This window comes from Arvicola amphibius, chromosome 8 (assembly GCF_903992535.2).
Source record: "Arvicola amphibius chromosome 8, mArvAmp1.2, whole genome shotgun sequence".
NCBI classification, from domain to species: Eukaryota; Metazoa; Chordata; class Mammalia; order Rodentia; family Cricetidae; genus Arvicola; species Arvicola amphibius.
In genome coordinates this window covers 17,060,642-17,087,599 of record NC_052054.1, presented here as the reverse complement: position 1 = coordinate 17,087,599, position 26,958 = coordinate 17,060,642, and the positions used below count along the sequence as shown (strand labels likewise).

At 41.3% G+C, this 26,958-nt stretch overlaps 1 protein-coding gene across 2 annotated transcripts in view; it reads left to right on the top strand.

Moving 5' to 3' along the window:
- Pcmt1 (protein-L-isoaspartate (D-aspartate) O-methyltransferase) overlaps window positions 1-26,958 on the top strand; it is a 34,890-nt gene extending 7,932 nt beyond the window's left edge. The window contains exons 2-8 of one of the 2 annotated variants that reach the window (XM_038340147.1): window positions 6,945-7,049; window positions 8,550-8,581; window positions 15,331-15,435; window positions 18,997-19,117; window positions 19,763-19,848; window positions 21,384-21,553; window positions 25,379-26,958. In XM_038340147.1, coding sequence (XP_038196075.1) covers window positions 6,945-7,049; window positions 8,550-8,581; window positions 15,331-15,435; window positions 18,997-19,117; window positions 19,763-19,848; window positions 21,384-21,553; window positions 25,379-25,391 — 632 coding nt within the window. In that variant the 3' untranslated portion in view covers window positions 25,392-26,958. Of the gene's footprint in view, window positions 1-6,944; window positions 7,050-8,549; window positions 8,582-15,330; window positions 15,436-18,996; window positions 19,118-19,762; window positions 19,849-21,383; window positions 21,601-25,378 lie in introns of both variants that reach the window. The other variant, XM_038340148.1, reaches the window with a different exon arrangement.

Genomic DNA, 26,958 nt, shown 5'->3' with positions numbered 1-26,958 from the left:
TCTGAGTGTTTTGTGTTCATATATGTATGGGCACCGTAGTGTGCCTTGTGCTGATGTAATGTAGAAGAGAATTTCAGATCTTTTGTTACAAGAGTTATAGACATTGTAAGATGCCATTGGGTGCTGGGACCCACACCTCCATCCTCTGCAAGAGCAGGAAGTGCTAGTAACTACTGAGTCATCTCTCCAGGCCATGAGTTGGCATTCTCAAGTACTGAAAAACCATCATGGTCTTCCTCCATGTAAAATGAAACCAACTGATGACCATTCTTGGGTGGTCTTGTCACAGGTCCAAAACAATAGAGCAAATCAAATATGGATTGAAGTCTTCAAAACTATTAACCAGAATATACCCATACATAAATTATCTTAGGTACTTATTGTAACAAGAGAGAACTGGCTAATAGAAAGTGGTGTTGCGTCATAGGGCAACTGACTACAGCTACACCTGAAACAATGCAATAACAGTCCTGGGAATTTGCTCATGGAAAGAATCTGAAAAGACAGAAAGCTAAATATGCTGAAAACACAGTTTAGCAGGTGATTGTGGTAGAGGCTCAGAGGACTAGAATACAGATTAGAGTGCAGACAGTAAATAATGCAGATGAGGTTCCCATGGAAACGATTCTATTGGCAATTGGGCTAAGTACCACCCTTGTTAACTTGTGGAAACAGCTGGACTGCATTTTATCCATGCCCTGAGACTGGGAACCTGAGCTTAAATCAACAGACCAATTTATATTTTAGAGGAAATTTCAGAGCAAAAACAGCATTCAGGCTGTGTCATGAATTTACCAGCTTTTAGCCAAATTTATAGCGAGAAGTAGGAGTAGAAAGAACAGAGCAGAATGATTTGAGAAACTTTTAGTTTGGCCAGAAGAATACCTATAAATGTATACCTATAAAAGAAATACCAATAAGTTGCTTTAAAAAAAACAAGATAAGCACCATTAAATATAAGCCTAATGTTTTGCATCAGAACAATGTGTATCTTAGGAATTGGTAAGACCCTACTCAACACAATGAAAATTTTATTTAAAAAACTGCCCATACAGGGCTGGAACAAAATAATAATAATAAAATTAATAATAATAATAATAATAATGTCCATGGAGCTGGGAACATAGCTCAGTTGGCAAAGTGCCTGCCTGCTTCACAAGCAAAAGGGACTGAGCTGAACCCCCAGAACCCAGGTTAAAAAAAAAATAAGCCAGACTGGATGTTGGTGGCGCACACCTTTATTCCCAGCACTAGGGAGGCAGAGGCATGTGGATCTCTGTGAGTTTAAGGCCAGCCTGGTCTACAGAGTGAGTTCCAGAACAGGCTCCAAAGCTATAGAGAAAAGCTGTCACAGAAACCCAAAACCAAACAAAAAAACAAGCCAGGCATGGTGATGTATGCTCGTAATCCCACAGGAAGGCAGAGACAGTGGATGGATCCCTGTGACTCAGTGGCCAGCCCACCTAGCCCACTTGGTGACTTCAGGCTGGTGATGGATTGAGATTGACCCTGTCTCAGGAAAAAAAGGTGGACATTGTCTAAAGAAGAATATCCAAGGTGGTTCCCTGGTCTCCTTTTAAAGTTGACAGAACATACTTGCTCTCTTTTCAGAATAAAATATATTATCAACTTTCGTAAACAAATTGAAACCATGTTACCCTAAGAACAGGCTAGCCTCAAACACAAAGAGATTAGCCTGCTTCTGCCTCCTAAGTGTTTGGATTAAAGACATGCACCACCACGCCCAACCTCTTGTATAATATTTTTGTGGGTTTTTTCCCCCTTAAATTTGATTCACCCTCTGTCCCTTTCTATACCCCAAGTTGGAAAGAAAAATGTATCCATTCTTTTTTTTTTTTTAGATTTATTTATTATATACAACATTCCTTCCATGTATGCTTGCTGGCCAGAAGAGGGCACCAGACCTCATTACAGATGGCTGTGAGCCACCATGTGGTTGCTGGGAATTGAACTCAGGACTTCTGGAAGAGCAGTCAGTGCTCTTAACCTCTGAGCCATCTCTCCAGCCCATGTATCCATTCTTAATATGGCCCTTAGTTTTTCAAACTTTAAAATTTGGCTTATAATTTAAATTCTGTTAAAACCCTAATAAGATCTTATTTGGATTGGCTACATATTTGGACCCACAATAGCCATTTTTATAGTTGATTAACAAGGGTCCCTGTATCCTGAGGTTACAAGCAGATTAAGTAAGGGTGTTTCAAAAGCTGTTCAGTGTTTGAATAGGTTGATGATAATTCGATGTTTAGCCTCTAATTAGGCTGTACATGCAAAGCAAACCAGCACATTACTTTTTTTGCACATCTAAAGACAAATCAGTTATATTTGAAAGAAAAACTTCCTTGCAGTGGTGGAATGGATGGATATATATACACATACATACATATATATATATATATATATACACACACACACACACACACACGGATATAGATATACACGGATATATATATGTATATATATATATATATGTAATAGATTACCAAAAATAAGAAAATTATTTAATACAGCTTGGTTTAGCCATCTGATATGGGTGCTGATAGTTGAACTAGGGTCCTTTGGAGAAGCAGCGGTGCTCGCTGTCTCTGTAGGCCCTTTTGCATCATCAGAAACATTTTACTGTTTGCCCTCATTATTTAATTTTTTCATTTATTTGTTTGTTTGTTTGTTTATTGTTCTTTAGTTTTTTGAGACAGGGTTTCTCTGTAGCTTTGGAACCTGTCCTGGAACTTGCTCTGTAGACCAGGCTGACCTCGAACTCGTAGAGGCCTGTCTCTGCCTCCTGACTGCTGGGATTACATACAGGTGTGCACCATCACCACCCACCCCCCTTTTTATTTTTAATCTCCACAGTTATAGGGTTGTGACCTACAGTTTAAGAAGCTAGACTCTGGCTGTTTGGATGGTCAGCCATTAAAAGCTAGGCTTACAACCAAAAATATATGAACCTAGGCTCTAGAAGGATCCACAGGAAGGGTTGTGTGCACCCCTTCTTAAATTCTTGAAGCAGTGGTTACTCCTTATTTATTGAAAACTGCTTCATTCTTGTTTTGCTTTGAATGTTCCTCTAAAAAACCTAATGTTACCTCCTACTTTTAGCCTGTCTTAAGGTTCTATTTTTTTAATGGATTATTTTAAATCTGGAAAAAGACATTTTCCAGAATGTTTTAAAGTTGATTATTCCTTATCTTCTAGGTAGCTTCAAATCATCTTTGTAGTCGTTCACTGTGAGCATAGTTTTCTTTAGAGCCTTGACTGAGGCCAGCTTAGTTTTCTTCTGTCCTGTCTTGAGGCATTGTCTGGAGAGGACTCCAGGCCACCCGCCAGGAGCTCTGCTTGATTTGCAGGTTTGTGACAGATGATGTCAGTGGTTGACACAGTGGAGGAGAAAAGAAGTGCCGCTGCTTCCGCGGGACTGCTTTCCCTGTGGCTCTGCTTCCCTGCAGGCAGTGCACCTTCTCGCTGCCTTTCCTTTAAAGTGTGGTTTTCCTTACACAGCTTTACTATGGTAAATCCAATGAATATAATTTATCCATTTAAATGGTATCATTCAAGGGTTTTGCTGTGTTTACAGAGATGTTCAGTCACTGCCATGGTCACATCAACGTTTTCATTACCTAGAAAGACCTTGTCTCTCATTCCTAGTTTTTCGGCATCCTCAACTTTAAGCAGCTACTAATCTAATTTTAATCTACAGGTTTACCTACTTTGGATATTTTATTTAAGTTTCATAACTGACCTCTTTCATAATTTTTTCAGGTTCTTCCATGTTTTATGAATGAATAGTTCATCCCATTTTGTGACTAAGTGATGTTCCATTACACAGATACACCACATTTTATACCATTCATCCTTTGATGGGCATTTGAATTGTGTCTACTTTTTAACCGACTATTCTGAGTAGTGCTATGAGTGTTTGTGTGTATGTTTATAGGTAGTTAGAAGTTTTCATTTCTTTTGGAAATATACTTAGGAGTGGAATTCCTCCTAAGTATATTTGATAGCTTCATGTTTATCCACTCTAAAGTGACTGTACCATTTTTTATTTCCATTAGATGTGCACAAGGATTCTAATTTCTCAAATCCTTATAATTCTTGTTATTGTCTGGCTTACTTTTGAAGGAGCCCGGATCTTACTATGTTGTCCGGGCTGACTTCAAATTCCTGAGACTATAGGTGTGGCTACTGACTTGGCTTCTCATCTGGCTTTTATTGTAGTCATCTTAGTGAGTGACAAATGGTGTTTCATGGTGGTTAAAATTTGTATTTTCAAGATGGGGTGTGCTGGCGCATGCCTTTAATCCTAGCACTTGGGAGGCAGGGGCGGGTCAATCTCTGTGAGTTCGAGGCCAGCCTGATCTGCAAAGCCAGGACAGCCAGAGCTGTACACAACAAAATCCTATCTCAAAAAACAAAGCAAAACAAAATTGTATTTTTCTGGTGACTAGTCATGGTTGGCATATTTTCATGTATTATGTGTATCTTTGGAGAAATGCCTAGTTAGATTTACATCTTTTAAAAATTGGGTCTTTTTTCAACTTTTTTTCAGATTAATTTTTTAAAAAACTATTTTGTGTAGAAGAGGGATTATATGCACATGAGTACAGTTGCCTGAGGAAGCCAGAGGCTTTGGGTTCCCGGGGCTAGAGTTACAGGTGGTTATAAACTTCCTGATCCAGGTGCTGGGAATCAAATGTGGGCCCTCTACAATAGTAGTATTTGCTCTGTACTGTGGAGCTAAGTCCTCAGGTAATCTTTACAAACTTTCTGGGTTTTATTTTTGATAGAATCAGAGACTGATCCCAGGACCTTGAGGCATGCTAGGTAAGTCCTCTGCTACTGAGTACAATCCCCAGCTCTGACTGCTTTTAGTATCATCAGGTCTTTTTTATATTTATTATGTATACAATATTCTGTCTGTGTGTATGACTGTAGGCCAGAAGAGGGCACCCTACCCCATTACAGATGGTTGTGCGCCACCATGTGGTTGCTGGGAATTGAACTCAGGACCTTTGGAAGAGCAGGCAATGCTCTTAACCTCTGAGCCATCTCTCCAGCCCCTCATCAGGTCTTTTTTTTTTTTTTTAAACTTTATTTAACTTTGTTTCATGCGCATTGATTGGTACAACAATGTCAGATTCTCTGGAACTGGAGTTACAGACAGCTGCGAGCTGCCATGTGGATGCTGGGAATTGAACCCGGGTCCTCTGGAAGAGCAGTCAGTGCTCTTAACCACTGAGCCGTCTCGCCAGCCCTCATCAGGTCTTTTGAAACACAACTGCTTTTTAGTTTTGATGCTTTTGTTGTCATATCTAAGAATCCGTCCACCGTCAGATCTAAAGTTTTGACTAGCCAATTTTTTCTTTTTAGATGTTTTGTTTTTTAGATTTATGTGTTTTGAGTATTTTACTTGCATGCATGTGCACCATGTGCATGCCTGTGCTTGCAGAGGTGAGCCAAGAGCATTAGATCCCCACGGAACCCAACCATGTGGGTGCTAGGAATAGAATCAGTTTTCTGCAAGAGCAGCCAGAGCTCTTATCCACTGACCCATCTCTCTAGCCCTTCATTGTCTTTTCTTCTATGAACATCTTCTTGTGGCTCTTACATTTAGGTGTAGATTTTTGTTTTGTTGGTTGTTTTGTTTTATATTTGGGTTTTCAAGACAGGCACAGTTTGATGAAAATTATTCTGATTATAATTAACTCAATCTTTCATGCAGAGCAAAGCATACATGAATCTCCTTGAGGAACAAAGTAAGCTGAATACAAGTCAGACATGATTACATTAAAACTCCTTGTAAAGTCCATAAAGATAGGGTCTATAGATTGAGAAAAACAAGCTTGCGATAATAAGGGCCTGGAGGAGGGTCAAGGTGCCCGAAAAGTCTCTGGGCACGCAGATAGCTCAAAGGTCACCAGGCTGGAAGGCATATCATTGCAGCCTTCTGGGAGGTTAACAGGTATTAGCAATCCTTCCCTCGAAGGATGGACTCTGTGATAACATTTCGGGTCCCCCCAGTGCTCGTCTGGGAGCATAAGGCCTCTTGTGTCTCCCATAGTACTTAGCACTGTACTTCCTTTTGGGGGAATGATTTCATCAGTGCTTAATCAGTGCTTAATCTATGTCTTTTGCTTCCTGTTTCTTTTGTACTCTCTTTCTGAGAGTGATGCTGCAGGTTATGTTGGCTTTGTTTCTGCCCCTTCTTGGTATCATTGTGCCCCTTCTTGGTATCATTGTGCCCCTTCTTGGTTTTATTGTGTTGACTTTTTTGAACAGCTGTATGATCGTCATTAACTTTCCAAAATTGAAAGTTCCACAATTGATGAGTAAATGACATTAGTTTGCATAGTTAAGCTACTTGTGTTGCTTTAACTGGTCTCATTTTTAAGGTAGCTATTTATAGGCCAGGTAGTGATAATGCACACCTTTAATCCCAGGCAGATTTCTGTGAGTTTGATGCCAGCCAGGTTTACAGAGTGAGTCTTAGGTCAGCTACGGCTACATAGAGAAACCCTGTCTCAAAAAAAGAAAAGGAAAGAAAAAGCTATTTATAATGTCAAACCCAGTACTTGCTGTAGAACCTCAGCTTTGTGTGTCTTGACGGCTGAATACTCCTACTTGTGACCCATAGCTCTCGGTTAATCCTGATTCTTTTCCAGGTCTTCTCATATCATCAGGTGACTGTCACCTCACCTGTTACCCCATTTCCACTCCAGTTCAGTATACATTACTGGATGTAACTGAAACCCTTCTCGTTTTCTCCATTCTGACTGCTATCATTAGAGCCAAGTGACCTGTGTCTGCATCATGGCCGACTTCTGGCCTTGCCTGCTTCAGTCTGTACTCTGCAATGTAGCCAGAGTGATTTGGAAATACATCTGATGTCATATCTGCTTAAAATATCTGTCTCATTATTTCAGAAAATGGAATCATCAAGACAGATAAAGTATTTGAAGTGATGCTGGCTACAGACCGCTCCCACTATGCAAAATCTAACCCTTATATGGATTCTCCACAATCAATAGGTAAGCTTTATATTTCTGAAAAGTTGTGTTTTCCATGAGTTACTCTGTAATTTTTTTTTCTCAAGACAGGATTTCTCTGTGTATCTCTGGCTGTCCTGGGACTAACTCTGTAGACCAAGCTGGCCTCAAACTCTCAGAGATCCGCCTGCCTTTGCCTCCCAAGTGCTGGGATTAAAGGTGTGCGTAGTATACAGATGTGAATTATAGCCCCACTAATTGAAATTTTGTTGCTCAATTTTAATAATTCCAAAATACCCTTTGTAACAAAATGCATCTTTTTCTATGTCTTTAAAAATATATTATGTGAGTCAGGAAGTTGGGGGATTTTTTTTTTAAGGAAAAACAAAACTTTAAAACCTAAGTTTTAGCTGAGTGCCAAGTTTTATTGAGGATCCTTAATTTTGAATTTGCATATTAGCATTGACTTTTGAAATCACTATTTAAAGGGAATAAGTAAGTCCTTATTGACTTTTCTGCTTCTCTGGGCCCGATGCTTTGCCTTTCCTTTGTCTTTAGAAAGTTCCGTATTTAACTCCTTGTCCTGAAGCAGGTTTTGCTGAGCTGCTGAGCCTTGGCAGTGGGCGCCTTTGAGGCTTAGAAGTGCCTCAGGATTCTGTGGGCCAGCTGCCATGTCTTCTTTTGAAGCACTGTGACAGTCAGCAAGAAGATCCTGGGGAGCTTCTGAACCCCAAGGCACCTGCTACCACCGCTCAGTGAAAACTGCTTCAGAGGCAGAAGCAGGTAAATAAATCTTGAGAATGTAACACCAGAAGGAAAGAAAACATGGGCTAAAAAACCAGCACAAGACAGTGATTTACCCATATTGCAGCAATAGAGGAGCAAATCTCTTAAACTGGTCAGCTGACTTTTAAAGTGTTGTCTGAAGTGTAAAGCTAGTATTCTGCTAAGATGTTGCATACTTACTGTACTTATGAAGTCTGAAGAGAATGCGTGAAAAGTAAGTTACCAGTTCTCAGTACTGAAAGCCTTCCTGGGACAAGCCTGTAATCCCAGACACTTGGAGGCTAAGGCAGGAAAAGGCTGAGCTCAGGGCCTGCCTAGGCTCATTTGGAGATCCTTTCAAAAAGGGAAGGAGCAAAGGACCCAAGCTGGCATGGTTGGGACATGCTTGTAAACTGGGCACTTGGGGGTGAAGGTAGGAGGTGTCCAGGCCAGTCCAGACTAGTCTTGGCTGTGTGAGACCTTGTCTCAGACAACAACAGTGGTGCTGGTGGAGTATCTTTTTCTTGTTGGCCAACCACGCAGAAGGCATCATTAGCAGTAGAGGAGTTGGTTTACTAGATGAGCGCAGTAGCCTTTGATATGGTTGCATTTTCTAACTTCTACCTTACTTCAGTTTTCTAACAAATTTTGCTTTAAGATTATAAAAACTGGAAAAAAATGTGAAAAACAATGTGTGGCTATTAGAAAAGGAGCTGTGTGCATTGTATGGTGTGCTTTTGTAGCTGAGTGTGTCAACATTCTCTTCTTGTTTTGTAGGTTTCCAAGCTACCATTAGCGCCCCTCACATGGTGAGTTAACCCTACACTTGACCATGCGCAGGCACATTTACTGGAGTGACCATTTCTTTTCTTTCGTTTTGAGACAGTGTCTTACTGTATAGATCAGGCCGGCCCCAAACTCTGCTTCTAACTCCCAAGTGCTGGGACTAAAGGTGTGCACTAACATGCCTGGCCAAACAGCTTATTTTATACTTGGTATTTAGAAGAACTCTCCTTGTTAGAAGCTGCCATTATTAAAGGTTTCAGTGTCTGTTATTAGCACCTATGACAGAAAAATTGAACCTAGCAAAAAGCTAAGTAAAGGAGAGAGTGTTGTCTGTAATTCAGAGGCTTATCCTGTGTGAGTCTTCCTGGGATGGTGTGAACTGATGTCTATTCACTGTAGCTGGGCACCTACAGGAGACCAGGAGACAGTTCCCACCAGCCACTTTGGTAAGCCAGTGAGCTTATTGGGGTGACAGAGACTTAGAGGAGCTTGGTGACTCACAGGCCACTGTGTCACTGCAAGAGCCATTCCAGCATGGGTCGTAATGTCCAAAAGCCACAGGTAGGAACCCTGCATGATCTTCAGGAAGTTCTGTCAGACACATCACCCCACATTGTTAAGAGATCATCTGACCCTGAGCAGAGGGAAGCAGCCCACTGTCCTTGTGAGCTCCCAGAGCTCCCTCTCCTCCAGTGGGAGTGCTCTGACACCAGAAGTCGCTACCGCACCATGCTCTGGGGTTCTTCAGCTTTCACAGTTGGTTTGGAAAGCCATTAGGGAGTAGTGATGGACAGCAGGTGTAAAGACGTGACTTTGGAAAGACCTGTTTAAGATCTGATTTTTTGATCTACTGGAAATTTTGTTTGTATCAGTTTTAAGTATTAGTTTTTTGAATTGGTACTGCATTGGATTTTGGTGAAGAAAATAGTAGCTTTCTGATTCTTTTAAAGTATTTGGGTAGGAAAAGCTCATGTGTAAGCTTACTCCTAAATTCTGTTACATATGTATTTATAATATACTGAAAATACTAGAAGAAAAATACTTACAAAAATTGAATATAAAGCATTTCAAAGATATAGAAGCCAAATAAGCAGAAAATCATGGTATATCTTTTTAAAAGATGTTTTTATTACATTCTTTTTTTGTTTTTTGTTTTTTTCAAGACAAGATTTCTCTGTAGTTTTGGTGCCTGTCCTGTAACTAGCTCTTGTAGACCAGGCTGGCTTCGAACTCAAGAGATCCACCTGCCTCTACCTCCCGAGTGCTGGGATTAAAGGCATGTGCCACCACCGTCCCACTTACATTATTTCTTTTGGGTGTGTGGAAGGGCATATGGAGGGTCAAGAACAACTTTTATAGATCTTATCTCACCTTTTACCATGTAGGTCTTGGAGTTTGAATTCAGGTTGTCAGGCTTGGCATCAAGTGTCTTTATCTGCTGAGCCATATTAGCTGCCTTAAATATGTCTTGTAATTCAAAAACATAGGGCTTTTAGAGTTGGATATGGTAGTGCACACCCTTGGGAGGTTGAGGCAGGAGAATTGTGAGTTTGGTGCCAGCCTTAACTACATAGTGACAGGTATCTTAGGGTTTTTATTGTTGTGGAGACACCGTGACCATGGCAACTCTTAAAACATTTAAATGGGGTGGCTCCCTTACTGTTCAGAGATTCGGTCCATTATCAACATGGTAGGGAGCATGGCAGCTGGAAGTATGGAGGTGTGCAGGCAGACATGGTAGTGGAGAAGATGCTGAGAATTCTTACATCTTGATAGGTAGGCAATAGGAAGTGGTCTGTCTCACTGGGTGTGGCTTGAGCGTATATGAGACCAATGCAAAACCCGCCTCCACAGTGATACTTCCTCCAACAAGACTACACCCACTCCAGCCAATCCGCTCCTACTAATAGTGCCACTCTTTGGGTTCCATTTTCTTTCAAAAAATCACACAAGGTCATCCTGAGCTAGTTAGTAGGACTCTAACTCAAAAAGGGGGGTGAGGTTGTAGAGAAAAATGCTAGAAACTAAGCTAAAATGAGAAAAGCTAAGAAATATAATATGTATAAAATAGAAAAAAAAAACAATAAGTATTCATAAAAATACATGGTTTTATGAGTATCCTTGAAATTAGTAAAAGTCCCAAAGAAAAATAAAGGACAAGATTGATCGTTTTTTGAGAAAGAAATGCAGTATTGACTAATAAAAGTTATTTCATGGAAATTAGTATATTTCAAATTAATATTAGTAAAGGGCCATTTTTCAGTCAGGTTGCTAGAGATCAAAATTGGTAATACTTTATGTTGGAAAGAGGAAACTGGTAGTTATATTCGTGTGTGTGTGTATGTTGCAACAGTAAAATTGTGTTTGGAAGGCCATACACATACACACACATCTTAGTTACTTTTTAAAAAATATTTTTATTTAAAAAAAAAACAAACCAAAAACAAAAAGCCTGGTGGTGGTGGCACCCGTCTTTAATCCCAGCACTCGGAAGGCAGAGGCAGGTGGATCTCTGAGTTCAAGGTCAGCCTGGTGTACAGAGCTAGTTCCCGGTCTGGCTCCAAAGCTACACAGAGAAACCCTGTTTTAGGGTGGGCGGTGGGGGGGAGGGAAGACTTTAACATAACATACAGTGCCACACACTGCGCCCCCATGTCTGCGCTCTGTGCGCTTTTACCCAGTTACTGAGCTTCGGGCAAGGGGCTGGAGGTTAAAATACACACATACAGACAGCGACAGGGGTCATCCTTGAATTCCCCAAGAACGCCCCTCTTTATTGTGTTCAGGGGCAGATTATATAGAGATAGCCACGCCCCAGCCAAACCCACCAGAAACCACTCTGCCATCAGGAACTCCTGAAGAGCTCATGCTCAGAGCAGCTGTAGGCACTCAGATCAGGGGATTACAAAAAATTCAGGATCTGGGGTCTTACTGCTCCCAACATCTCCCCCCTAAAATTTTTATAGTGTGACCATATCAGACTCGGGACTTTTAGGAGTGGCTTTGCCATGACCCCAGGAGCAGTCAGAAACCACTGCTCCTTCAGCAGTCCCCTAAATAACACACCCCAGCTGCCAAACCCCCGTGGCGCATTCATTCTTGTCAGCTGAGTGCATGAAAGACACCTTGCTCGTGCACCTCTTTGGCTTCCCTAGCAGCCCAGCTGATCCTGCTTCTGCCAAGTGACCATATGCTGCATTCTCATGGGTTGTCTGAACTTACACAGGATTTAAAAATGAATGCCCATGGCAACAGGCATTAAGATTGCCAGCAGTAGGTTCCCCAGTCACCACTGAACCCAACCTCCCATTTGAGCTATGGTATTCAAACATCCCTTTGGCTAAAACAGTTACAATCTGGTGTGCTAATTGTAACATTTCAAGGGCTATTCATGTAACCATTGAGTTGTTTCACCACATAATGAACAAGACATTTGTTGTACTAGCCATTAGTCCACCTGCTCCTACAATAGGGCAGTCTCTTGATTTAAATTCACTCTGCCACAGACTCCTCGGTGTGCAGAGCCTAGAACTGCCACTGCCTATTCCTTGCCCCGCTGCTGCGTTTTCGGGCAGCCCAGTGGGGTCTGTGCTCCAGTTTGTCTAGCTCCAGCACTTGTTATTGCGTTTGCTGATACTTCTGCTCCTACAATAGGGCCAGTCTCTTGATATAAATTCACTCATGTTGGGAGCAGTGAGACCCCAGATCCTGAATTTCTTGTAATCCCCTGATCTGAGTTCTCCCCCCTAAGTTTTTTTTTTTTTTAAAAAAAAACAGTGTCTGATCTTAAGTATTCGGGGGGATGAGGGGTCAGTATCTCCAGGTAACATGTACTTCTGGCACTGTTGTGGCATCCTCCAGGCTAGGCACTGACTGGGCTGAGGCAATGTGCCTTCCACCACAGGCGCCTAGCAAAGCTCTGCTCCAGCTGCCTTCTAGCCCCAGCTGCATTCGTTCTGGGTCCAAACTGGTGCATGAAGTGGAGCAGAACTCAGGGAAGCAGGCTTGCTGCTCTACAACCACTGAAAGGGCTCCACTTAGGGAATTTGGGTGTTGTCAGTCTGTCTGGCTACTTCCTGCTGAGTGGGGACGCTGCATTCTTAGGGGTATTTACTACAATTTACTGCCATTTTCCAGTTACTCGGTCCTCGAGGCAGGTCCCGGGGTTTGCGTGCATGGCAGCCCCTCAGCGCCCGCCTGGAGCCACTTGGCCTTGGAGCCGCTGCAGCTCACACTCCACTGCAACATTTCAGGAGGTCTCGGGAATTCAAACCACATGAATATCGAATAAATCCTTAGGTTCTCGTCGTCTGTGGAGACAACAGAACCTCCTTTCCAAAACATCAAATTCTTAAGCCCATATTTTAAAGTCAAGATACCTTTCTTAGCAGTTCCTAGAATCAAATGTCTTTCTCCAGTCCAGAACACAAAATACATAATCAACATATCATACATCTGTACACATTTATCTTTTTTTTAAGCTATATACATTCTATCTTTTCCCAATATATACGTCCCCTCCGGCCGGGGACAACCCTGTTCGTTTACCCCTCTTTCTCTGTTGGACTTTTGCTTTGCTGCCAAACCGAGCAAAGGACGTCAGGATTAACCATACCCCAATCCACCCTCACCTTCTGAGGCGACCTCTCAGCGTTCCCTAGTTCCCGATATCTCGGTGGAACCTCCAATTGCCGCGCACCGCACCCCCATGTCTGCGCTCTGTGTGCTGTTACCCAGTTACCGAGCTTCGGGCAAGGGGCTGGAGGTTAAAATACACAGACACACACAGACAGACAGCAACAGGGGTCATCCTTGAATTCCTCAAGAATGCCCCCTTTATTGTGTTCAGGGGCAGATTATATAGAGATAGCCACGCCCCAGCCAAACCCACCAGAAACCACTCTCCTGCCATCAGGAACTCCTGAAGATCTCATGCTCAGAGCAGCTGTAGGCACTCAGATCAGGGGATTACAAGAAATTCAGGATCTGGGGTATCACTGCTCTCAACAATACAGATAATTCTTTTTTTTTTTTTTTTTTGTTTTGTTTTGTTTCTTTGAGGCGGGGTTTCTCTGTGTAACAATCTTGGCTATCCTGTAATTTGCTTTGTAGACCAGGCTGGCCTTGAACTCACAGAGATCCTTCTGCCTCTGCCCCCAAAATGCTGGGATTAAAGGTATTTGCCCCTACTGAGGGGCCAGATAATTCTAAGATTTTTAGAGTCTGCTACTCCTGCGAGCCATGTGACTTATTTGGGAAACAAGGCCTGACAATAGCACGAACAAGGTCCGCTTGTGGCAAGGCCCTAGAGAGACATTGACCCATTTGGCAAAGCCTGTGGGTAGTTCACTGCACAGTTCTGGGCCTGACCCCAGGAGCAGACGTGCTACCTGCTCTCCTTGCTTTCACTATGCTGGTGACCTTTAGCTTCACTTTCTCAGGGATAAAGTAGCTATTACAGAGGAAAACTCCCCCGGTGACTCTCTTCTGAGTGAGCCAGAGATGTTAAAAATAGATAGTGGACCTAATTCAGCCCCTAAAGCGTTTGATGTTTCAGGTGTGACCATGAGTTGAGACGTAAGAACAGGATGTTGCCTTTCCAGTGCCCCTGTAACTAGCCTGAAGAGTCACAGTAGTTCATGAAATTTAATATTACAGATTTACATAACTGTTGTGGAGAGAATGAGTTTAACCACAAGAGTCTAGGAGAAATGCTAATAAATAGATAGTATCAGGAGTTAATTGGAACAGTCTAGAGACAGGGATTGAAGCAGAATCATAGAAGCCCACAGTTGTTTGATAGCTATGCCAATACCCTAAGAAGTTGAGAGGAAAAGGGCATGAGAACAAGAGATAAATGCTGCCAACCAATAAGAGTAAGTTTCTAAGTTATGTTGCTTATAGAATAAAAGGAAAAACCTGGTGTATCCCCAGAGGAGGGGGAATGGTACAGAGTGTAGAATGAATTGATCCAGCTTTGGCTGGTGAGTTGATTGTAGGAACCCAGATCTTACCAGATGTAAATGTTAACCAATGGAGACAAAACTGTCTCTCACCCTGCATGACGCTGTAACCGCAAATGCTGCCAACTGAGCACACTGTTCTACTGTAGGTGTGCCGAGTTAGAGAACTTTCTTTGTCGCTTGCAACACTGCTTACGCTTCTAACGTTAGAGCTATAGGTCAAATAGGTAGTAGTTACCAGTGGGAAAGGAGTAAAAGAACAAACTAGTAATTGTTGTAATCATTTTTAGAAACTTACAGGAACAAATCTGATTGTAAAACTGTTTATGCAGACCATTAAAATTATATAAATAAAAATGATCCAGGCTATCTGGGGCCACTTGTTTAAACAGGTAGTCACAGTTTCTTCAAAGTGCTGACTTCACACATCGTCCCATGTCATCAGACCCATCTGGAGATAGGCCACCAGCATCAGGGTCTTAACTGTGTAGCCCTGGCTGGCCTGGCCTGGAACTCACTATTTAGACCAGGTTGACTTCTGCCTCCTGAGTGCTTGGATTAAAGATGTGCAACACCACAACCAGAACTTTATATGACTTATTGTTATTATTACAGCTATGCTTAGTAACTTTATTACATTTTTTGTTATAGAAGATTGAAGCTACCTTAAATCTCTTCAATATTGATATTTGTTATAATGCATTCATACCTAAATATAGTTTAGTAGTAGAAACTTCAGTAGAAAGTGTGATGAGGTGATGTATGGGCTTCAAGAAGAAATGAACATTTGGTTAATTTTCTTTTGGCAGCATGCATATGCACTAGAACTCCTGTTTGACCAGTTACATGAAGGTGCTAAAGCCCTTGATGTAGGATCTGGAAGCGGAATCCTCACTGCGTGTTTTGCACGGATGGTAAGAACTTTAATCTCCCTCATGAGCCTAATAGAAATATATTACATGATTAGCTATCGTTTCTTCTTATTAGTAGTTTTAATCTTTGTTTTGTTCTATTAATTTGGTAATTTATACCAGGTAGAGGTGGTGTGCGCGCACCCAGGAGGCAAGTGGATCTCTGATTTCAGGCCAGCCTAGACTACCAAGCAAGTTCCAGGACAACCAGAGCTACACAGAGAAACCTGTCTTTAAAAAAAAAAAAGCCAACAAAAAGTTGGATTATAGTTGCAAGTGATGGAGCATTTAAACCTAAAACTGTAGAACTCAAAGAGAATTTATTTTTTAAAATATTTATTTATTTATTATATATACAATATTCTGTCTTTGTGTATGTCTGCAGGCCAGAAGAGGGCACCAGACCTCATTACAGATGGTTGTGAGCCACCATGTGGTTGCTGGGATTTGAACTCAGGACCTTTGGAAGACCAGGCAATGCTCTTAACCACTGAGCCATCTCTCCAGCCCCTTCAAAGAGAATTTATTTAACTTGTCTACTGGAAAAGCCTAGGGGCTTCCCTGGGTTCTTATGTAGCTGGATTTAGAAAGCCAGACTTAGCTGGGTGGTGTAGCATGAATTCTAGTTGATCTTAATAATAAAAACCCAGAGTCAGATATAGGGGTTAATGCTGAAGATCAGAGAAGCAGAGAGGCCAGCCACTAGAGAGTTCTTTTACCTTTACCAATGCTCAGACTGAAGGGGTGATCCTGTCCTCAGACTGTATGTCCAGACTCCATCTGTCTCCACCAAACCTTAGACTGCCTGAAATCCTGTCTCCTCCTGCCTTATATTCCTTTCTCCACTCCCTAATGCTGTGATTAAGGCATGTGATCCCAAGTGCTGGGATCACCTTTTGTGAACTCTGTTTCTCATTTAGACAGATTCAGTCTTGTGTAGTCCAGGGTGACCCAACATGACCCCAACATGGCAGCCCAGTTCTGCTTAGTTCTCATCTGACAGAAGAGAATGAAGCTGGCCTGGTTTTAGGCTGTCTTGCATGTTTCCTAAGAGCTTTTCCTTAGAAAAAGGTGAGGTGCTGGCTTTCTTACTGTAACACCTCAGCGTTTAGCAAAGAGGCTTATCTGGTGAAGCTGTCGAGAGTGTAAGCAGGGGTCCACTCAAGCACCTGAGTGACGGTTTGTCTGTGCTCAGGGTCCTGGCAGGTTGGTTATGAGGAACTCTGTGTCCAGAGAGGTCCTGGTCTATGTAACGTGAGATGTGTGCTCTGTCTAGATGTGCAGTAGATCCTGCAGTGGAACTCTATAGAGATAGGAGTTTTATCTAAATTTTTTTCTTGCCATTTGTTAAATATCTAAGATTAGTGCCCAGCACACAGTGAGGGCCATGGTATTTTCTAGTATTTAATTGGTTTTGTAGAGTTCCAGTCCTCAGAACTGGGTATCAGGAATTCTTTTATAAAAAGCTGGAAATAGTGTTTAATTAGCAAATCATTCTCTAGTGTTGATATGTTACTGGTTTCAAAGGGGTATTCACTTATAAATATCATTAGGGGACCAATAAGATGACTAATCGGGTAAAGGTACTTGCTGCCAGTCCTGACAGCCTGCGTTCATTCCTGGAAGCCACATGGTAGGAGGAGAGAAGAATCTCCCACATGTTCTCTGCCCTCTCCACATGTGCCATGGCACATGCCTCCTACACGTAAAATAAGCAAATAAATGTAGTAAAAAATAGGTTTCTTAGTTATCTTTTAAGAAGATACTGTTTTTCAAGCATTTACCTGTAGTTATCAGTGTTCTGTGTGCTTAATGTGCTCTTTTCTTTCTCATACCTCCTATGAGGTATAGACCCCATTTTTTCTTAGTTTGTAATTGAGGAACCTGACTTAGAGAATGAAGGGTCTGCATGCCTAGTGTCAGGCAACTGTGAGTGATGAAATTCAGGTAGGGTGCAGGAGTCTGTTCAGGGCCTTTATTCTGTTATTCTTTATTTTGTAATCAGTGTTGATACTTAAGTCATTTTTATGTATTTATGATTTTTTTTTTTTTTTTTTTTTTTTTTTTTTTTTTTTTGAGACAGGGTCTCACTGTGTGGCCCTGGCTGCCCTGGGACTTGCTGAGTAGACCACACTGCATCTAACTCAGAGACTGACCTGGCTCTGAGTGCTGGTATCAAAGGCATGTGCCACCATACCTGGCTTCTATATTTATGTATTTTCATATTTTTCACTAAAAGCAGTAGAGTTGAATGTAAAAATCCCACCTCACCATTTCTTGTTTTTGCTTTGTTTGAAACAAGACTTCACAATACAACCCAGGCTTGTCTCATTTTTACTATGTAGTCAGACTGACCTCTCCTGCCTCGGACCCCCAGATTATGGGGTGGTCAGTGAATAAAGTGCCTGGCTTCTTAAAATTTTTATTTAATACCTGATTTTTAAAAATTTAATTTATCTTTTGGAGACAAGATCTGTAAAACTTATGTCTTAACTCATGTACCACTGTGCCTTGAGTCAATATTTGAGTAGTTTTTAAATTATCCTTTTAGTTAGAGTTCATACAAATTAAATAGTGTTAGTTAAATCCTGCCGCAAAGTTTTGGTTTTAAAAATGTATTATTTTTTTCTTCTTTGTTTGTTTGGTTTTTCAAGACAGGGTTTCACTATGAGGTCCTGACTATCCTGGAACTCACTTTGTAGACCAGGCTGGCCTCGAGCTCACAGTGATCCATCTGCCGCTGCCTTCTAAGTGCTGGGATTAAAGGTGTGCACCACCACTGCCCAGGAAAAATATATTAGTTTTCTGAGATGGATCTCATCATATAATTGTGACCGGAACTCACTGTGTAGAACAGGCTGGCCTTGAACTCACTGATTCACCTGCCTCTGCTTCCTAAGTGTAAGAACTAAAGGCATTTGCCACCCATCATATCTGAATGAGTCCTGGATTTAAAAATTAGAAATCTAGACTGGACAGTGATGGCACATGCCTTTAATTCCAGCACTCAAGAGGCAGAGCCAGGTCAGTCTCTGAGTTAGATGCAGTGTGGTCTACATAGCAAGTTCCAGGGCCCAGGACTACACAGTGAGACTCTGTCTCAAGAAAAAAAAAAAACTGAAACAAACAAACAAACAAAAAAAAAACTAAGCGGTGGTGCACGCCTTTAATCTCAGTACTCAGGGAGGCAAAGGCAGGTGGATCTCTGTGAGTTCTAGGCAGCCTGCTCTTCAAGAGCTAGTTCCAGGTCAGTCAGGACTGTTACACAGAGAAACCCTGTCTCAAACAATCAAAAGAAAAAATTATAAATATAAAAGGGATGCAGATTTCTTAGTAAGGTTTTGTAATTTATTTTAACTTCATAATTGCTTAAATAAAATTATTCAAAAAGTTGAAAAGGTTGTATATGGTAATTGCGATAAACTGAGATTTTAGATTAATGACTTAAAACTGTTTTTTATTTTCTCATTGCAGAATATGATTTTAATTAAGGGAACATTTTAAAGACATTCCAGAAAAGCAAATTTACCAATGCGAACTCTTGAACTACTTTTTGTTTTTCAGGTTGGACAAAGTGGAAAAGTCATAGGAATTGATCACATTAAAGAACTAGTAGATGACTCAATAAACAACGTCAAAAAGGACGACCCAGTGCTTCTGTCTTCAGGACGAGTACGACTGGTTGGTGAGTAGCAGGAAATTTAAATGTTTCTTTTAAAGTGGATTTTTCAGTATCCTTCATCTTCATTGAAATACGTAGGATAAAAACAGGGTTTTTGTTTTGTTTTGTTTGTTTGTGTCCATTTTAATGAACACACAGTGTTGCATTGCTTATGATCTCAGCTTGGTGTTTTCCTGTCATCGTTGGGGTTGAGTTTGTTTTCATGTTTGCCCATTTGGATTTCCCTCTTGTCAGGTGCCTGTCCAGATATCTGGTTGCATTATTATCTTTGAGATGTGTGTTCTAGCAGTTAGTCTTGTTACTTTACAACATTTCAAACCCCTTGGTGGCATGCATTTTCATTTTATTGCCACCTTACTTTTATTCATTCATTCATTCATTTGTTTATTTTGCACTGCTCTTGATCAAACCCATGGCCTTCCACATGCTAGGTAGTTGCTGTACCACGGAGGTACATGCCCAGCCCTTATGGAGCTGAATTAAGAAATTCTTAATTTTAGTGTAGTTAGGCTAACTGTTCTTCCCCCAGTGCCTTCTGTGTCTTAAGGATATATGAAGTCATGAAAGTCTCTTCCCCGACTCCTCTGCTAGAATTCTTCACACCAAGTGTGATCTGCACAGATTTTCAAAGTGTAACTTCTCTTTCAGTGGGTGATGGAAGAATGGGATATGCTGAAGAAGCTCCTTACGATGCTATTCATGTAGGAGCTGCTGCCCCAGTTGTGCCCCAGGCAGTAAGTTGGGCTTTTTTTTTTTTGTATTTGTATTTTTTGTATTTTGTATTTAAGTCCTAAAACTTAAAATATTTATATAGCAATGTAGTGATGAGTTCCAGATGAAGTACAGAATATACTTAGACGTTCATACATTCTAGTTAATATTAAATGCTAATAGTTTATTAGATGAAAAGAAAATGTCTGTGTGAGAGAATTTTGTCAAGTAGTCAAGGAGGCACTGATGATAGAACTTGAGCTGGGTCAGAGTTATTGGAGCCTCCAGCTCACAACTCAGGCTGTCTTCCTACATTCTTAGTTTAATGCGGTTTAGTGATTGTGGTTTGACTTGGGCGCAGGAGGAGCCTGCATATTAAGAGCTCAGTCCTTATGTAGACTTGAAGTGTAAATGTGATGCTAAGAAGATGTAGATGAAAGGACTGACTTTGGGAGCAAACCTGTATCGGGAGGAAGAAGTCTCCTATTTTTCATTATGACTGTTAGAACTCAGGATAATAAGTCAAGGGCAACTCAGTAATCAAGTGTTCCTTAAGAAAATAAAAATGGAAAGTGACCAAATTTTAACTGAAAGAAACCTTCTCTGGGGCAGTACTATCCTATCCAAAGTCAGGTTTCTTTCTTGCTGGTTTTGAATAACATAAGGTTGTATTATTCAGAGGGTAGAATATGATTTAACCATTTTCAGACCGGAAGGGTAGTCTGGTTCTGCATTCGTGGGATTACCCTCATCATACCAATGAAGGAGCCCAGCCCTACCTTCCCACTCTGCTGGTGCCAGGACTCCTAAATGCAGTCATGGCATTAGGATTCCCTTACCATTGTCTCAGTGATGCCCTAGATTCCACGGTAATAGGATAGCAGTTCCTTGATAATTTTCTGTACTTTTCCCTTCTCTGTCTCCCCTTCCACAAAGATCTGGAACACACTGCACTGGCATTAGAATTCTCTGTTGCATTTGGTTCTGCCCAAACATACTGAGCTTTTTAGTTATAGCAGGTGCTGTGTCAGGTGCTGTGAGGACAAAGTGAATGAATACACAGCATAGTCCATCATCAGATTACTTGTACCTTAGTAGGGGAGGACAAGGGGTAAGTGGCTAAGTGGGGAGTAGGTTACTATGTTTTCAGCCAACAGGGAATGAAAAATATGTTTTTGGATGAGGGGAGGTCCAGAAAGTTGAAAGAGCAGGGTTTAGGTTTGCTGTCACTGAGTACTATGTCAGGTCCATACAGTGGCCCTCTGTTAGAATACTAGTAACCTAGAGATGGTTCAAATGAGGCTGGGTGTGCAGTGTGTTATACATGCAAGGATTGTGCCACTTGTGAGGGACTTGAGCCACTGTGGGTTATGTTATGATTGAGGGATCCTGGAATCAACCCCTGATTGATGGTTATATCAAGGACACTAAGAAGTGACTACATGAAGTGTGTTTCTGCTTTTGCCCATGGACATTGAACATTGCTTACGATGCTGTCAGGTGACTGTTTCACATCTGTAATTTGGTGTGTTTGTGGGCCTTTTCTTTTTTCTCCTAGTTAATAGACCAGTTAAAGCCTGGTGGAAGATTGATATTGCCAGTTGGTCCTGCAGGAGGAAACCAAATGTTGGAGCAGTATGACAAGCTACAAGATGGCAGTGTCAAAATGAAGCCTCTGATGGGGGTGATATACGTGCCTTTAACAGATAAAGAAAAGCAGTGGTCCAGGTGGAAGTGATTTTCTCTTCTGCTCTTTCTTCTTCCACACATTCAAGGTGAAAGGGTGTGGACTTTAAGACATTAGCCTGCAAGAACTGTGTTTGGTGGCTTCCTTCATGCTGCTCCATTAAAGCATCAGAAACTCCTCCCATGAGCCGTGTGACAAATGTGGCATGGTCTGTTCTTCTTTCAGAGTGACTTGTTCCTTTAGAAGAGGGAGGGTGAAAAGCCACTTAGGAGGCAGAGACAGGCAGATCTCTGTGAGTTCAAGGCCAGCCTGGTCTACAGAGTGATTCTAGGACAGCTAGACTACACAGAGAAACCCTGTTTTGAAAAAAAAAAGGAAAGACACTGTTTTCCTGAATATTTCTAAGTCATGTTTATAGCTGCTATAATAGGTATGGAAATAAATGTTTTGATCTAGAAAAGAGGCCACCATTTCTTGCCTTGTTCATTCCTTCTAATACCACTGGGACAAGGAGAAAGAAAGATTTGTAAAGGGGAAAAATGTTTGACATTTAAAAAAATGTCAGTCCTGGAGAAGATGGTCTAGCTTTTGGGTTGTTTCTTTGGGTCAGTTTCTGGGTGTGCAGCATGGTTTTAGAGCCATTGTAAGAAGTAAATGTGTCATCATGCTTTAGATTAGGACAGCCAGTTTTGAGCTCTTCTAGCTAAGTTTGGGGAGGAGAGGGATTCCAAAGCTGTCAAGTGAGTTACCAGGTCTCCCAGCCTTCCTGGAGGACATGCACACAGTACTGTTCTCACAGTCCTCCTCACGCTGCATCGCATGGCTCATTAGAAAGCTGCTGCCTGCTTGTGCATCACAGTGTCAGCTGAATGCTCCCTTTGGCACTGCCACCACCTCCCCGGAGAGAAGTGACAGCAGCACACTGGAGTGTCTGGAGTGTCGGCTAGGCGCATAAAGCCAGGGCCAATCAGGGCGGGCTGACGGCATCTTTGCCCTAGAATCTTTTCTAGTTGACAACTTTCTTCTTTTAAGAGCGTCTTTTTGGTTTTGTTTTGTTTTTTAAATAAAAAAACAATGTAAGTACAAGAACTCTTAATTTTGCTCTCTAGAAAGAAGGCAGGTACCTTTTAATGACTTTTAAAATTTTCTTTGCGCATGGTGCATGCATGTATGCCACTGCATGGGTGTGGAGCTCAGAGAACAACTTGGAGAAGTCAGCTCTCCCCTCCTAGGTGGGGCCCAGGCATTGAGCTCTGTCAGGGGAATGGTAGTGGTTGGCACATGCTTTTAATCCCAGCACTCAGGAGACAGAGACAAGCGGATCTCTGTGAGTCCAAGGCCAACTTGGTCTACAGAGAGAGTTCCAGGACAGGCATCAAAACTACAGAGAAACCCTGTCTCGAAAAACCAAGAAAAAAAAATTATGTACAGTTTCCCCTGTATGTATGTCTGCACACCAGAAGAAGGCACCAGATCTCACTATAGATGGTTGTGAGCCACCATGTGATTGTTAGGAATTGAACTCAGGACCTCTGCAAGAGCAAGTGCTCTTAGCTACTGAGCCATCTCTCCAATCCTCATTTGTTCTTGAATGACAATATGTATGATTTAGTATTACCAACACGGAACTATAAAAACTTAATACAACAGACTTACATGGTTGTAACCCACTGATGACATTTAACATATATAGCCATTTTAATGAGCAAATATGGGAATGCTACTTTTTATTGTAAATGATCTGTGCATGTAAGTCAGATAAGCAGAATTTTGAACATTGGGGAAATTTTAGTAGCTAGAAAGTTGAATGGATTTGAGAAAATTATGATGTGTGGAAGTTGTCTGTGTTTTCACAGCAAATGTTAGCTTTCCTTAGTACCTTAAGATTTAAAATTCCAGTCTATGAGCCTAATTTCTTTTTCTTTATTGGGAAAATGTGAAGAAACTCCAGATGTGCCCCAATAGTAGATTACTTGCCTAGCATGCATAAAGCCTTAAGTTTGATCCCCAGTACCCCCCCACACACAAGAGAAGATGCAATGTAGAGGCTATTTGGAGATGTGTTAGGTGTTCTTGATGGGCATTAAGACTTAGTTACTAATTGTTTAATGTCTTGCTATAAGTAAATACAAGTTCTGTAATTTAGTATTAGGATAATTCATGCTTTAAAAGACACGGGTGTTCAGATTGTGTGACTAGAGCAAGTGATTCCTGTAGACTGATAATCTTAACATTTGCATTCTGGTAAAGATTGTTCTATGCTAATTATAATAGTGTGGTTAAAGGACTGTATTAGGAGGGGGTAGAACTGATAATTATCGTGTAAAAGATAATCCAGGGGCTGGAGAGGTGGCTTGGCTTATAAAGTGCTTACTGTGCAAGAATAAGCGCCTGAGTTCAGATCCCTGGCACCATGTAAAAGCTGGCTGTGGTGTCTGTAACTCCAGCACTTAGTGAATAGGGGAAGGGAGGAGTGGGGGTCCTGTGTGCTTACTGGTTGGCCAACCTTGATGCTCCAGATTCATAAGTAGACCCGTATCAAAAACTAAAGGGGGGAGTAACTGAGGGAAACACCAGAGATCAACCTCTGACCTCTGTACAATATATACACACACTCTCACATATGCTCCAGTAATGTAACATAAAAGGGGGCTTATTAGAGAAAGCATTTTTTTTCTTGTATCATTTATAAAATACAACTTAAAAGGCACATTATTTGGTAAGCCTTGAACTCAGCACCTCTTTGGGACATGAAAGCTCTCCCTTTATGTCTCTTCCATATCCACAACTTTTATAAAGCATTCGTCTTTGGTGTTGCTGAGACAGGGTGGTGGAGGTGTGCAGAGCTGAGCTTTGCCATCGCTGCCCATTGCCAGTCACCATCTCTGTTTGCGGCTCACACTTTAGCTCTACAGATATGTATGTCATATTCTCTGAGTCATTTGAGAATTAATTGCACAACTATACTTCTTCATCCCTGAAATACAGAGTGTTTAATGATATTTTTGTCACTTGGTAGCTTCAGATGAGGCTTCCAGATTTTGTGATGCTTCGTTTTTCCACACTGAATGGTTTCATTGAGGTAGAATTTATATGCCATCCACTTTCCTGCATTTTTACTCCTTCTTTCCTTCCTCTCACTGGCAGTTGCTGGCCCAGTGCTGCAATGGCTGAGCCAATGGTTTCTTTGGAGCTGATAAGGCTGCCTTAATGAGATCAGCTGACAGGTATAAGACACCTGCAAACGGGCTTTTCTCCAGAGAGTTCAGGCTGGAAGTGCTAACCGACTCTCCAAGCAAGACTCTTTATTCAGTTTTGCGAATAGAATTCTTTTTCTGTTTTGGTTTGGTTTGGTTTTTCGAGACAATAGTTTCTCTGTATAGCTTTGGAGCCTGTTTGTAGACCAGGCTGCCCTTGAACTCAGAGATCCACCTGCCCCTGCCCTCCATTGCTGGGATTAAAGGCATGTGCCACTACCGCCCAGCGTGAATAGAACTCTTAAAAAATAATTTGAACTCTGAGTGTTTAAGCTGTCATCTTAGAATCAGTAAGTAGATTAGCAAGATGGTCCTAGACAGAAGTCATAATTTTTCTGACTGTTTTGCCTCAAAGAAAGAAGTTTTACCTTTAGGTTTAAAATCAGTTTGGGCTTTGTGGTTTCCTGCTGTGTTGTGGAGTAGCATGAAAGATGCTCGGGGTAACTGATGTCTGGTTTTGCCTTGGCTTGGAACTATTTGTGCTTTCATTTCTCTTATTGCATTGCTTGGAATCTGCATATTTTACTGACTTGAGTGTTGTGTCTAAATTGTTAGAGTGCCAAATCACAGCATGTAACTCCTAATTACATTTTTCTCTTTTCTCCCCAGAGATGAACTATAAAAGCAACATGAGCTTGACCAGTTTATAACATTGCAGTGGATTGCTCATCTCGGTCCTTAAAGCATTTGAAAACCAACAGCATCACAGCTTGTTTTGGACTTTGTTACACTCTTATTTTCAGCATGAAAATGTGTGGTTTTGTAGGATTTCCTAATTCAAAGAGGCGCAGAGCCAAACTGGTAGAGGAGGGCTGCAAAGTATAACTTTGTGTGTTGTTTTAACATGCCCACATTTTATTTTAAAAATATTAAAAGAAAAGGTTCTCCACATGGAAAACCTAGTTTATTAATTAGTTTTGAAGAATGGCTTTGCTTTTCTTGAACACTTAATTCTGTTCCAATATTAATTTATCAGATTTCTTTTGTGCATCAGATAACACCACCATTTACAAGTTTAGGTTTCTTGGTAGCTGATGTTCGTTAGATGCTACTAAGAAAATAGAGATGAGCTTTCTTTTTAAAGCTTTCGACGTGGTGTCGTAGGATAGCATGTTGTAGATACAATCAGCTGCTGTTACCTTAAAACTAGTTGTTTGTAAATACTGAAACCTCTGACGACGGCAGGTGGTGTCCTGTAAACACTCAGCTGTTCAGACTGGACATCTCTGATGTAATTTTCCTCTCTCTAAAAATGATAGGAGGTTGTAGCTCAATATCGTTTTCTGTTTCTAGTTTGCTGCTGATACTGTATCTGCGCCTAACACGCTGTGTAAGCTGTTGCTAGTCTGCACAGTTTATACAGCGCTGCTTTGCCAAATAAAATTAAAAGCAAAAGAAGCATTGGTGGCGTTTGACTCTAGAAGAACAGAGGTCTGCTAGGTCCAGATACTGCCCACAGTCACGGGGGAAAGTGTCTCCTGCTGCTGCTGCAGTCTGTGTACTCCTAGGAGGTAAATATGTATAGCATTAGTCCACAGTACATGGCTGCCTTTCTTCAGGACAAAGACTGTGCGCTCATTGTTCTCACTGCCTTCCCAGCCCAGGGCTTGCTATTTAGTAGCTCTGTAGTAAATGTCCAATGAGTGAGTGGCTGAAGTTAGTATCAGGGAAGAATGTGGTTGAGAATAAACATACCAAAATCTATAAGTAGACTTATTCATTTAATAACTGTAAAGTGTGTGAAGACAATAGCACTTTGAGGATCTTATTTATGTTTTCTAAGACTTTAGTTTTTGTGAAGTTTCTAGAACTGAAGGGAAGATTATCAGCTCCCAGTAAGTGGGGCTAGCTTCCTCAGCAGAGCCTTCCATGTGAAGGGCACATAGTTCTGACAACATGATTCTTAGTGTGTGAGAAACCCTTCCCCACTCTCCAAGTCTTATATCACTAACTTAGAAGTCATGCAGACATCATCTCACAAGTGTCTTCTTGGCTGAGGTCTCAGTCACAAGAAACTAGCATTCTGCGGTCCCACAGACTTGAAAATCTTACCCAGCTTTGGTTTGCTGCTGGTTGTTGCTTTGGAATTCTGGCAGTGAACTCTGGTGTCTAGGATGCATGGTTATTTGAAGTATGTGTAAAGGTTAAATGTTCTTTCAGGCTTTAAAGCAAATAAATTCTTAACCGTA